Below are 15,104 nucleotides of genomic sequence, written 5' to 3'. Positions count from 1 at the left end.
GGAAAGTACTACGTCAATATGGAAACTAAGGATAAAAAGTGTCTTTAACGAGCGAAATTCAGCTTGAGGCAGATAGATAGGATTCTTTGAGATGTATCACAGTAAGAATAAACTATATGTTTTGGACATTAAAAATGAAAACGAAGTCAGCGACAATGGCAAGAAATTGTGATGCTAAGGGACAAGTTCAAGAACATCGAAGGGAAGTGTGTAAAGGTAGATAATATATCTATTGCGTTTCTTAAGAATATAGAGAAGTAGGAGATAAATAAATAAATATTATAATGAAATCAGGAGAGTTGTTATAGACTTCTTACAGTGACTCAAGATTTTATTCAGTCCTATAACTACACTGGCACAAACGTATTTAAGAACACACAATAGGAATTTATGAATCTGCACCAAAGCTAGTGCCCTAGAAGAAGGCCACATTAAGAAGTACTACTCTTCCCAACCCAGCATCCATGGCACATCCTGACATGTCACAAAACACAGTATTCCTACTTACCTTAATTGAACATGCAATACCCCAAGCGGCCACACAACTATTCGGACAGTAGCCGATCAAATGCTTAGGTTCGTATGTCTGTTTGGCAGATTATTGTCGGAGCTGGCTGGTGGACAGGGTCCGTCCCACGATACTTCACACGTACTCGATGAAGCTTAGGTCCGGAGACCTAGCAGGCTAGAGTAGAAGGCGTGTACCGAAAAGAATGCATAGGATGACTGGGTCAGAGGTATAAGGACGCGCAATATGCTGCTAGAAGATGGAGTTCCAAAAAGTGTTCAGGTAAGGTCGGAGAAAAAGGTTAACATCGTGAATGCACAACGTACAAGCCACACTCCGCTGAATGAAGAGCACAGGTAAGTGGGATATGTAGTTTATTTCTCCTCTCTTACAAAATACTATAAAGCCAAGTATGAGATCTATATGAAGAATGAGAACACACTGGAGTTTCACCCTCACCTGAAAGTTTATATACGCATACGAAACAATCTCTGTGTCTAAGACAGAAACTACTCTCATCGCTGAGTACCACTCTCCATCTGCCTTGTCACTGGAGTCTCTTCCGGTACCACGGAAGACGTTTCTACATCACGATCAGACATCAGGAGTATCCAGGATACGAAAGTAACACTGGATGGTAGATAAATATTCTACAATCCTCTATTTAGTGTCCGTGCTCTCACCGTATTTAGTATTCGGAGAACCATGGCCCGCACTGGCGGTCATCGTTCGGTTAGTTAGGCGGCCCAAATAATCCTTTTTTCCCGGAGTACTTCGGCACTCACGGAGGCATCAAAGAGAGCACGTAGCATGTGGAAACCCTTTCCTCCCATCGTGTATACAACCGATAACCAACTGACACGACATGACACTGAGCGGAAGTTCAACAGAATAACCATTCGATCTCTCGATTCCTCAGTATACGGCCACGCTCAAAAAGATAGTTATTTGTACAGTAGACGTTCGCCGGCTTCGTACTGAGATTAAAGACACACAATGTGGTCCAGACTTAACTGCACTTTTCTTGTTGTTCGACAACCTTCACACTACGAGCGGCTTGCTATCAATCTGCCGTTCACAGTGATCAGTGTGCTGGGACCTCTAAAATAAGACCAACATGCCATCTACAGACACACACACTTTTCCGGTGCGGATTTAATTCAAATCGAGTGACGTGATGTATATTAAGTGATCAAGATACTTTTCAACGAAAGTCTTAGTTTTACATCGCACACAGCAAAAAATTCAATTTCAAATATCAGAGAATATGAACGAAGAAATAAGGAAGGTGAATAGTTCTGAATTGAAGGAGACAGCACAAAGATACAATTAGCTTCCATTGAATACAGCAGATGAAAGCTTTTGAGAGCAGGAAAGAAAGTGTATGCAGTATTCATTGATTGAGAAAAGGTTTGTTAACTTCTTCAACTAGATAAACTAAAAATTTCTTGGGATGAAATGAAAGACATACTCGGAAAAAAGCTTACACATGGACCAACCATTTAAAGTTGGAAGATAAGAAATGAAATAGGATAGCGGCATTGGAAGAGGTGTTCAACAAAAATTCTGCCTTTCAGTAACATTATTTACTATATAGGAGAACAGTTAAGTAGAATTTGTTTAGAGAAGATATTAATTTGATGGAACTGTATAAAGATTAGCATATTTGCTTTTCAGAGAATATGACTGTGTAGGTTCCGAATCAAAACTTCACATAACTATCAGAAAGATAGGGAAATCTATGAAAATAATTTGAGATGACGCAAATATGAAAAGAATGAAAATACGTAATAGAATAAGGGTAAGTGTGAATGTGAAATAAAAGGAAGGATAGGAATGGCAAAAGAAGCCTTTAAGTGGAAGAAAATACTATTTTGTGAAATCTTGAATAAAGAATTCAGAAAAGACTCAAATGCTTCGTGTGGAGTATTGTACTACATAGGTCAGAAACATGGACATTATGCAAAAATGAGGAAAACCTGTTGGAAGCTTTCGAAATATGGATATGGAGAATAATGGAGAGAGAATTAGCTTGTCGAGTGGGAAACGAAGAGAGGGTGTTAGAAGTAGTAAGGAAGAAAATAACAAGTTTAAATATTATTAAGAAGAGAAAGAGAAATTGGTTGGGTTGGGACATAGGGGATGTGCTAAAGGGTATGGTGGCAGGAAAGAGAGGGAGGCGGCGAGGAGACTACAATTAATGGACCATATCGAAACAGAAAAATCGTACGTGAAGAGGTTAGCGAAGAACTGTGAAGCATGAAAACATCTCAGTTGCGGCAAGTGACCTACCAATAAGGGCAGAATACCTATGATGATACGGTTTTGATACTCTTTGGTTTGGATTTTTTAAATTTAACGTATTTTTTCAACACCAACCTTCTTAACCTTCGAGGACCTATGAGACATAGATCCATAGTCACTGGTGGATCCAAGGAAAGGGCGGTTGAAATATCTGCCATCCAAAAGGCTACATTTATATATATTTCTGTATATAAAACATTGATACCTTATTCTGATTTGATGTAAAGCCTACATTAATCGTCAAGGAGGTGATCCGCCCCCTCTAAACACTCTTCTCGACCCGCTTGTGCCCACATTTTAATGTAGAATCCAAACTTCACATGTTTCCACCGGTAACCGAACCGTGGTCTCCTGTGCCAAGGGCGAAAAAGCTAACCAACTTGCTGCGTTATGAAAGCTTACATTTTGAAAGTTGGAATCAGTAACGGCGCTATCTTTAATTTATTTGGGGACAAGTGGAGGGACAGAGAACTTTTGGCTTAGCAGCAATTTCTTTAGTAAACCGAAAATATGTTTTATATTACTGGACCTACCTCCGCTTACCCACTTTCCCTCTCTAGCGTCATCACATGCTGGGACGAATAGCAACAAAGTATCGATTTTTGTTCCGCTCAGTTGAAGATCACCATCGGGATGTGATATTAAAACCTAGAATTGCTGATATTTCATTCATGACTTCTATGTAGTGTTTTCTAAATATGCCTCTTCGAATCCTAGATGTTTGCATTTAATACTGGTTTGGATTTTATTTTGTTGCAGTCTTCTTTTCTTTATTACGTTGTGTACTTTATTTAATTCTTTGAAACACATTTCAAAATTCATGAAATATAAATTAGATAATTATTTAATATTATCATTTATTTATCACTATGTCTATCAATGCTATGTGCAACCAAGTAAACTATTTCTAGCTGATAACATTATGCTTTGGCAACGTGGAGTTCAACAAGGCGATCCTTTAGATCCCACTTTGTTCACCATGCCAATTCAATCCATAGTGTCTAGCATTAACACCAAATTAAATATCTGGTACTTAGATGATGGTACTATAGCAAGAGATGCTGACATAGTTATAGGTGAGCTTCACAATATATTCGAAATACGGCAGCCGACATTAGATTACACGTACATTTTTTAAAGTATAAAGAAAGATTCTTAGGAGTCTCGCAAGATCAAATGAAAGTGTAAAATTTACAATTTAAAAGCTCAACACTAGGAATACAATTTATCATAACCTCTTGAGCCTTCCTACTTGGCACAACCTTTTCACCAGAATCGAAAAAGCTTTAAAAAATAAAAAAAAATCCTGCCATGTCTGGGTCTAGTCTCAGCTTATTTAGCTTTTTACTTCCTTCGTGGGTCGTTCTCTATGCCATGACTAATCTATTATTTAAGTTGTTCCCCTTCTTGGCAATAAGTCGATTTACAAGAGAAGTTTGACTCTGTTTTGAAAACTGGACTGGAATCATGACTTAACTGTAACCTAACAGTAACGCATGGATACAGGCCTCCCTTCCAGTTGATATAGGTTTTGGTATTCGTCGGGCTATTGATTTGGTACATTCTACATTTTACCGTCGTTCTATGGATCCAGGTATATCATTGAGATACTTCTCGATCGGGAAGATGAACGTTACATAGAATCCGATGTCCAAGACTGCATATCTGGCTGATCTAACTGGTCCACCTGAAATAACAGGCAAAAGTTCACAATCGGTTTTGGACAACCTGATCATCAAATTGCATCAATTAATGTTACTACAAGAAGCAGGCAGTCAAGAGAACAAGGCCAGACTTCCTGCCTCCTCATATCCATTTTCAGATGCTTGTCTACAGGCATTACCATCACACATCCTAGGATTGAACCTACCTACGAAATAAGTTTTCGTATTGAAGTTGCACTTCGCCTAGAGGTAGACATATGCGAATCACACAACTGCTCTAAATGTGGTACATCAGTCAAACAGAATGGTCTTACATGGCTTCTTTTGCAAAAGTACCTCCGGAAGACATGTGAGACATTCCAACGTGAATGACACTATAATGAGAGCTCTCACATCGACTGAAGTTCCATCCGTCCGTGAACCAGCGGAATGTAACCGATCTGACGACAAAAGACCAGATGGCATGATTCAGGTACCATGGAAGATTGGGAAGATTCTTCTCTGGGATATCACATGCTCTGAGACTTTCGCATTATCTAACCTAACTCTTTTTCCATCACGAGAAGGAACTATTGCAGCCCGTAGGGAATAGATAACTGTACTGTACGGAATAGATATTCCAGAATATCTACCCCTCTGGGCGTCCGCCATACATAAATCTGGACTTCTGTTTCAAAGAAGCAGAAAGATTACCTCATCGGATCAAATTAGTCTCATCCATATGTCGATGGTTCATGTTCTATGTTCCCGGTTCCATCTTCTCTGCGCTTCCACATTGGTGGCAACAATCTGAGGTTTCGTGATCGCAACCCAATCGCAAATCTCAAGATTATGCAGTCATAACTGAGGAAACTGGTCGTTCCAGTTGAAATTGGGCTATATTGAAGTTATTCAGCTATAATTGCAGTTTGCTCCAGTTGTGATTAAGTTCAGCAATCAGTTGTGTTGCATTATCTGTTCTACGATTTTTTGTAACAATCGTCTTCAATGTTCGAATATTTTTCCTGGCTGCACTTCCCTCCAGAACTCTTATCAGATCAAGTTTAACCACGATTAATGTATACCTCCAACCATGAACTCTGTTGCTTTCGATGCACCTAATACACTAGCAGTCTTGAAAATACTTGATGAAATAAACAACTTACTCATAATTTCCCCCTTCAGAACAAATGAAGAGGCCTGCCATTTTGCACCACCAATATTTTCCTTTTGTAGACAGTATGATCCATGACAAAATAGTCAAAGTGCATGAATAGTTAGTATTACTAGCTCAAAAGTTAATTATACAGGGTTTTCATAAAGTATGGACGAATTTAATTCGCTTATAATTTACATAAAAATGCTCATATTGAAATCAAATAAAGTGCAAACGGTAGCGGAAGGATTAAATTTTTACCTGTAATCTGCACCAGCTCAGTTCATTCACCGCCACACCTCCAACTGGGCGCCATTTAAGTCCACACATTCGCGTAGGCGGCGCTGGACGGCTGCGGCGCTTTCCCTTACCCTGCTCACTGTTGCAGGCGATGTTGGCGGCCTCCCACTTCGAGGACGGTCCAGGACGCTTCCTGTCTCCAAGAACTTAGCATGCCACTTTCGGATTGCACTCTCAGTCGGTGTCTCACTCACTTTTTGAACTTTGGTGAACTTTCGACACACCAGAATTGGTGATTTTAGCTCTGCGTACCACAGAACACATTGCGCTTTCTCTTTCACCGACGCCATCTTTGATACGGTAAAAAAAATAGTCTTCTCAGAGGAGTTTTTCATTTATTTATTTCTTTAAAAGACACACACACCAATACAGCTTACAACTTACTTTTAACAGTCAACATTGAAACAACAATGAAAACAACAATGGATGGAATTTGGTAAGAAACTGACCCTTGCCCTCCCTCTCTCTCTCTCAACGTGTTCAGAGTTGCCGCTTATCTAACAGTGTTGCCAACTAAAAATTTAATCCTTCCGCTACCGTTTGCACCTTATTTGATTTCATTATGAGCATTTTTATGAAAATTATAAGCAAATTAAATCCGTCCAGACTTTATGAAAACCCTGTAGTAGTAAAGTTCGCAGCATAGAAAATTTCCAAAATATTTAAGTACAAATTACTAATAAACTCTTGCGCCGTGTGGTTATCCTTTCAGAAACACACGTCTCGATTGACTGCTGCTCCTGTTATTCAATCCAACTCGTATATTTCCTCTCTTGTCTAAAGCAGTCGTTTGATGTAATATACTCTTTCCATTAAGACCGAAAAAAACAGGAACCATATTCACTAGCTTTGTTACTCTAAAACCGTCTATTTCATTCATTTATTCTTAAATACTTTTGTACAGCTTGAATAAAAAAAGTCACTAAATGTTCCCGTAGCTTCATAAATGCCTTTATTTGCATTCTTTACCTTTTTCAAAGAACATATCACATCAAGCTATGAAGATGCTTCTTGCGAAATCTAAATTGTCGATCACGGCAATAGGTTTTGTACTTCCCAAAGTCTGCATTGCTGGCGCAAAGTATTTACAAAAATGTCAATGATTAGTTTCATTTTCTTTCCTGGTAATTGCAACCAATTGTCCCCGGGGACGTCATTAGTGCAGGACAGAAGAGTGTAATTCTCCCCTGCCTTGAGTGTGATAAAGACATATTGTTTGTTCAAAAGTATGGTAAAACAACTGATATAAAAAGTAAAATTCTTATGTTGGCGGAGAATCCCTTCCCCGAACAAAATCTAAAATCACACCGCTTTTAGCAACAAATCTACAGAGTTACGATACCACATTGCTGTAACGCTTATATTTTGTTTCAAGAATCAGTTTTGAACCCAAGCCTTGTGCGTTGATAGTGAACGACATTGAGAGAGATATTCAAATATGAAGATAGAGAGGGATGATTTACACATGCAAATTTAAAATTGGAGAAAAATGATCGGACAGCATCCATATTATGACAACATTTGGATTTTATGAAACAGAAGAAGGAAAGTTTCCGAACTGCGAGGATCACATCAGACAGTTATAGAATTAATGTGGATAACACTTTTTAGAACATCAGATGATTGCGAAGGAAGAGAAAGATCTTAAAATCTGCGGAATTAACAATTGAAAGAATCTTCAGCTTCCAAGACGGGTTTCGAACCGGGAACCTCTTAACTATCGAACCATGATTTTATTCTTTCATCCATGGAGAACTCTTCACAGTCATTCATATACTTTACCTTTAGCTACGTTGAGAAACTAATAGAATGGAATATTCCAAAAGTTGACTCGGTGGATGCGCCGTTGACATTAAACGTAGACCTCTTATAGCTTAGTTGCAGGGTGCAAAAGTAACTTCGCCTTGTTGAGGAACAGTTTTTAAGTCAGTAAACGTTTGCTACTACTGTGTTAATTGAGTTAAATTTGATAGAACTGCCTGATAACGTTGTGCCAAATACTCAGACATTAATCACCTTTTGCGGAGCTCTATTAGAAAATGAAACAAATTGTCGTAAGCATATGGGACTTTCCGGGTTGACAGTAACTTTACAATGCCCACTTTAGTTGGTATCCTTAGGCAGAAAGAAGAAATTACACTTCCCCAACCCTAAGCTAACCTGATCCTACCCAAACCTACTTATCCCTACCTTAGTTTACTCTACTCTACCCTACCCTAGTATATTATTTTAAAGTGGTTCTACTTATTGTTGCGCAGCTCGAGAGTGTATTGTTAAAACTTGTTAAAGAACAAGTTAAAAAAGCAATGGAAATGCGTATAAGAGTGTCACTTGGATGTAATCCTATAACTTTTAAAAATAGCGCGTTTACGTCATTGTGTGTTAGATGAAGGTTAGTGCAATGTACTTCTACGCGGATGGTCCTAGGTTCGAATCCCGACCGTTTTCATTGTTTTTCCTTTTAGTTACGCTCATATTCTCCATTCCAGAAGTTTAATTTTGAATTAAATAATCTCAGTTAGTTTAAGCATAAATTATTTTCAAATATGAGATTTGTTATTAGATAATTTTCTTAAACTTGTGATGTTTTAACTTTGATATTAAATCTTACGATCTCAATTTAACTCATTTCTCTACGTCATATCATGATAAAGTTTTGCACAACGACGATAGTCGGACGGTAATACAGTATTCCATTGTTACTGCAATATATTTATGTATCCTTAGGAATTTTTGACTCAGGAAAAAAACTTACAGTGTACTGTATGATACAACATGGACTCCTGGAGGAATTTCAAACAAATTTAGTATACGTATAAATTATCATCTGAAAAATATACCTTGGGGGGTTAGGAAACTGAAATCATTTCTAGAAGAAGGGGTGACATGTAGAAGTAGTCAAATACGAATGATAATAGTGTTAAATTCATAGTTTTTGGGGTCGCAAAGATGAATTCTGGGTCAAAAATTTCTAAAAGATATATACATATATTACCGTAACATTGGAATATTGTATTATAGCCCTATTGTTGTCGTTGTGCAAAACGTTATCATGATATTACGTAGAGAAATGAGTTAAATTAAGGTTGTAACATGTAATATCAAATTTGAAACATCGCAATGTTAATAAAAGTATGCAATAACAAATCTCATATTTGAAAACAATTTTGGCTTACACTAGGTGCGACATTTAATTCAAAATTGTCCTTCTGGAACGCACAGTATGAGCGTAACTACGGTAAAAGAAAAAAATAACAACAGGCGGGATTCGAACCTAGGATCATCCACGTAAGACATAATGACGTAATCGCACTATGTTTTAAAGTTATATGTTCGTATCCAACTGACACTCTTATGCACATTTCCATTACTTTTTTAAAAAGTTTTTCTTTTCAAAAATCTAACCGGTTTACGACGATTTGTTTCATTTTCCACTAGAGCTTCGCAAAAGGTGATTTATGTTTGAATATTTGGCATAAATTTATCAGACGGTTCTATCAAACACAACTCAATTAACGCAGTAGTAACCAACTTTTACTGCCTTGCTACAAGCAGTCTACGTTCAATGTCAATGGCGCACCGAGTCAATTTTTGGAATATTCCATTCTATTAGTTTCTCAACGTAGCTAAAGGTAAAGTATATGAATGACTGTATAGAGTTCTCCATGGATGAATGAATAAAATCATGGTTCGCTAGTTAAGAGGCTCCCGGTTCGAAACCAGTCTTGGAAGCTGAAGATTCTTTCAATTGTTAATTCCGCAGATTTTAAGATCTTTCTCTTCCTTCGCAATCATCTGATGTTCTAAAAAGTGTTATCCACATTAATTCTATAATTGTCTGATGTAATCCTCGCAGTTCGGAAACTTTCCTTCTTCTGTTTCATAAAATCCCGAATGTTGTCATAATATGGATGCTGTCCGATCATTTTTCTCCAATTTTAAACTTGCATGTGTAAATCATCCCTCTCTGTCTTCATATTTGAATATCTCTCTCAATGTCGTCCACTATCAACGCACAAGGCTTGGGTTCAAAACTGATTCTTGAAACAAAATATAAGCGTTATAGCAACGTGGTATCGTAACTCTATAAATTTGTTGCTGAAAGCGGTGTGATTTTAGATTTTGTTCGGGGAAGCGATTCTCCGCCAACATAAGAGTTTCACTTTTTATATCACTGTTTTACTGTACTTTTGATCAAACCATTTCTTTATCACACTCAAGGCAGGGGAGAATTACACCGTTCTGTCCTGTCCCAATGACGCTCCTGGGGCATTTGATTGCAATTACTGAGAAAGAAAATGAAAGTAATCATTGAATAACACTAATTTCCGTAAGTAGTTTTTTTTAGAGCTCTGGGAAGTACAAAAACCTATTGCTGTGGTTGACAATTTCTGTAGATTTCAGAAGAAGCACCTTCGTAGATTGATGTGATACGGTCTTTGAAGAAGGTAAAGAATGCAAATAAAGGCGTTTATAAAGCTTTGGGAACATTTTATGACATTTTTATTTCAAGCTCTCAAAAGGCATTTCAGAACAAACGAATGGAAGTGAAGAGATATAAGATTGTAAACATGGTTTTTGTTTTTTCCGTCTGAATGGAAAGAGTATATTACATCACACAGACTACTTTAGACAAGGTGAGGAGGAGGAGGAGTTGGATGAATACCAGGAGAATGTAGTCAACCGAGACTTGCGTTTCTGAATGCATAAGTACACGGCACAAGAGTTTGTTAGTAGGGCTATATAATTTGGGACTTAACTTTTTGTAACATTTTCTATGCCGCGAACTATATATATATATATATTGTCCTTTCCACTATTTTGATATCTATTTCTTTTGTGTATTGTACTATCATGAAAATACAAATAAACAGAGACTAATAGAAAGTCAAAAGCTGAACACTTCATGTTCACTAATTTTTGAACCATTTTAGGTAGGGCCTCATTCATTCATTTATTTGTATGTAATACTGACTTCATTTTTCTAAAGTGCACATCGTGCTGTCTTCAGTGAACCCTCGAGCTATTAAATACGCCACTGATATTACAATAGTACTTACCAATTTTAGGTTGCAATGCCTGCAAGAGTGTTTGTAGTCTTGCAGCTCCTGTTGTGGTCATCCCTACAATATGATTCTTTTTTAAGATCTCCAGATCTTCCATTTGTTGAAGCTCCAGATACTGTTTACAATCACTCTGATATTGTTTTACAATTGCTTTCATTTCCTCTTGTAATACGCTTCTTATTTTGAGAATCCAGAATGTATATAATTGCCATCTACTGTTCACATTAAGATTCCAAACATCCTTACACTTCTTTAAGACACGAAACTGTGCTTCGGTAACGTTCATATTATTGGAAAACTTTTGCTCGAAATATCGCTTCTTGGAAATTAACGATCTCAGTTTGTTCTCCAACGTCTTATCAGTAGCAAGGTCTTCTTCAAGTCTCTTTTTCATTGAATTGATTTCATATTCTAAATTGTCAAAAGTAAAATCGAAACTAACACGTAGTGGGCCTTCAGATCTAAAATTTGTGGTATCAACTTCAAAAAGTGATTCTTCCATTTGTCTATCAACTTCTAGTTGGTCTTCTTCAATATCTGATGCGTTCTCCTTTTCGAGTTCCTTAGCTTTCATTGTCTCATTTTCAAGTTCCAATATGAAGTCGTCTATACTGGCTGTTTCTCCCGCCTGCAACCACTCAGTTAACGAACCATTTTCTCTGGACTGAAGAGAGGCAAATTGACTTTCAGATATAGCTTGAAACTCTTTCAGCGTTTTTAATGATACAATCCCTTTGTTCCCAACAAGTAGATCTAAACAGGACTGAATTCCTTTTAATTTAGCATAACTTTGATTCACTGTAATGCGTGCATCTTTCAATGCAAATATATGTTCCTTGTTCAGCTTGAAACCCCTTCTTTTTTCTTTTATGTTCAATTTATTAATTATATCACTGCGAGACTGGCCTCCAACACGCACTAGTTTCTGAGTCAATTTCAATAAACCTTCTAGAAACTGATCTAATGCGTGATTCGTAAAACAAACAACCAGAATAGGATAATATTCATTGTCGAAGTTTGTGATGTGTCTTAGTAGTATTTCAGCAATTCGCAAACCGAGAAATGTTTTACCAGTTCCAGGTGGGCCTTGAATGATTGAAAACTCCTTCGACAAAGCAGAGCACAGTGCATCATATTGTGAGGAATCAAGTTGTAGTTTCTGATTATTAAGCCATGCTCTATAGGAAATAGAAGTATTCATGAGATATCCAGGAGGATGAACGTCACAGTTTACACTAACAATGTAGCGTTGCATTGGAAAACTGCCAGCCCGGGTAGTTTGTATACCGAGCAATACATGTCTGTAAGGCTCAAAGTAAGTTTCTGATTCAACCATTAAGAATTCACCTTTCAGTAATGATGTATCCGTTACTTTGTATAGTTCAACCATTATTTTACCCTCCCGCAATGCTTTAATATCTCTCTCGATAACTGTGCCGAGAAAAACGCTGTTGAAATCATTGTTTGTAAAACACAATAGGGATCCATATAAGAGCCGTTTTGAATACTCCCATTGCACTTTCTTCAGCTTCTTTCCGGGATCAAACAGAACACAATAACCAACCTTTTCTCTGGAAACACTAGGCTGCAGAAATTGCACTCCTTCGTAGATTCTCACGTTTTGAATTCGTTTCTTCGTCTGTACTCGGGAATGAAGTTGGTGCATGTATTCATATATCCCTTCCCTTAATGGCCCAACAAAATCTTCTCGAAGGAGACGGAACTGGACGTCTAAATAGTGATCAACATCCGAATAGGCTCCTTTCACAATATTAGGCCTTACAAAGGCAGGTTCTGTCGACAAAAGATCATACCGCGAAGGATAAATATCAATTTCTCTGAAGTCATCTGGAGGTGGTTGGGCTCCTAATAACTCTTCTCTCGTATTCTTCTTCAGCTCCTGTTCCTGTTCCTTGGTTTTCAATTCTTTCACAGTTGAATGGAATATCAGAAATTGTTCCTTAACACTTTCCTCAATATGTATGCCTTGGAATTGTCGGATCCCGTCTATAGCCATTGTGCACGTTACAATAATCTCCTCCATTCGCTCACTAGCTGTAAACGGCAAATGTTGTAAGACATTTTCACTAAATTTTAATGTATCTTTCATGAATTGATCTATATTTTGTCTTCTGGTGGTGTCTTTTTCTCTTGGTAATGATAGTATCAGTTGATTTAACTGGTCTAGAAATTCCAAAGAACATGCATAAGAAAGTACGGCAACTTTATTTTCATGGCAATCAACTTCACAAATTTTGGCTAACAACTTAATAATGAGAAATATCCAATCGGGTTTTAACTTTGTCTTCAGCAAATCTTCAAATCCATATCTCTTGTTCGTAAGTACATACATTACTTGCGATGCATCTTGTTTAATTAGCTCTTCTAGGCGTTTGTAACCCAATGTGTAATTAAACCTTTCTCGTCGCCTGCCATCACGATCCAATACATCGTCATTTGTATCTGTTCCGTAACTTGAATTGCGGTCAACATAAATGTTTTGTTCTTCAGGGTGAGATTGATAATTTTGATGTCTATAGCTAATGTTTTCTAAAGAAGATGAAGTGCTTAATGACCTTCTATCACTGAAATTCGAGCCTCGAGCTCTTGCTACATTGTTTCTCCTTGAACGATCACCACGATTAATGTTATCCTGGGAAGACTGTCTTTCAGCACTTCTGCCTCTAAATCCTCTTGTGTGTAGAGAGATTCTTTGTCCTCTTGACACGCCTCGACCCCTATTGGGGCGGAAGTTATTGGAGGATATGTTAGATCTAGGAATGACATTCAAATCACGACTTTCAGAATTTCCATCCACTAATATCTCACGAACAACCAGAACATCACGTGGATTTGCATTCCTCTGCCTTCCTAAGGTTTGAAAGAATCTATTTCCTATACTTTCTTCTCCATCCATTTTTTTATATTAGCAATTAGCTCATTTATCTGAAAAAAAAAGAAAAAAATAATTTTACTTTTGATTCACTTTATATGTAAAGTTAATGAGAAAAATTACAGTAAATGAAACTACTCTGCAATTAGTTTATGGTTTCATCTTTCTTTCTCACAAGACTTTTCAACTTATCAATATGGATATTTTTAAGAAGATGTAACAAAAATGTTTAGGACATGTATAAACGTATCCACGAATAGGAAATACTATGAATCTCCCGCATATATGCAGGATGTTTCGAAACAACACCGATAACGTTTGGGAGGTGATTCCTGACACCAAGATAGGACAAAAAGTATAGACCAACCTGGGTGCACAAATGCTTCCTTTTGGAGTTACAGGCTAACGAAAACCTGAAAAAATGAACTTTAAAAGTCCATAGCTCCAAAACTATGGGACCTACCGTAGTCGGGTCACGACTTCAATTAGGAACTAATATTTGCGCTATCCAAAAAACACATGTTTCAAAATCCTAAGGTACTCACGCAACAATTTTTATAGAGGGAGTTTGGCTACGGGCATATAATTTGAAGTACTCACCACCTACCTCTATAAAAATTGTTGCGGAAGTACCACAGGATTCTTAAACATGGATATTTGGATAGCGCATATACTACTTCCTAAATGAAGTCTTGACCCGACTACAGTAGGTCCCATAATTTTGGAGCTATGGACCATACCACAGGACTCTGGAACATACATATTTGAATAGGGCACATACTAGTTCCTAAGTGAAATATTGACCCGACTACAGTAGGTCCCATAGTTTTGGAACTATGGACCATTAAAGTTCATTTTTTTATGTTTTCGGCAGCCTATAACTCCGAAAGGAAGCATTTGTGCACCAAAGTTGGTTCATACTTTTTCTTATCTTGGTGTCAGGAATCACCTCACAAACGTTGTCGGTGTTGTTTTGAAACACCCTGTATTTTAAAAGCGGACTGCACAATTCTCACAAATACAGATAGTATTTTGAATGGATGGAAGGGCTGCGGTGGCTCAGTGGTAGTGTTCACCTCTGGTGCTTGGGGTCCCTGGTTCGATCCCAGTTCGCGCTGTGAACTTTGTGTTGAACAAATACCGTGTGCGTGGGGTTTCTCTGGGTTCTCCTGTTTCCTCCCACTTTATTCATTCCACCATTCCATCCATTTCTCATCATCACCGTATTCTTTAG

At 37.6% G+C, this 15,104-nt stretch overlaps 1 protein-coding gene across 1 annotated transcript in view; it reads right to left on the bottom strand.

Moving 5' to 3' along the window:
- Positions 1 to 15,104, bottom strand: part of LOC145690513 (NFX1-type zinc finger-containing protein 1-like) — a 176,187-nt gene that overhangs the window by 94,977 nt on the left and 66,106 nt on the right. Inside the window, exon 2 of the mRNA XM_081765469.1 lies at positions 10,972 to 13,923. Coding sequence (XP_081621595.1) covers positions 10,972 to 13,894 — 2,923 coding nt within the window. The 5' untranslated portion in view covers positions 13,895 to 13,923. The remainder of the gene's footprint in view (positions 1 to 10,971; positions 13,924 to 15,104) is intronic.

This window comes from Thermobia domestica, chromosome 1, assembly GCF_964235325.1.
Source record: "Thermobia domestica chromosome 1, izTheDome1.hap1.1, whole genome shotgun sequence".
Taxonomy (NCBI): domain Eukaryota; kingdom Metazoa; phylum Arthropoda; class Insecta; order Zygentoma; family Lepismatidae; genus Thermobia; species Thermobia domestica.
This window is presented reverse-complemented; position numbering and strand designations above follow the sequence as displayed.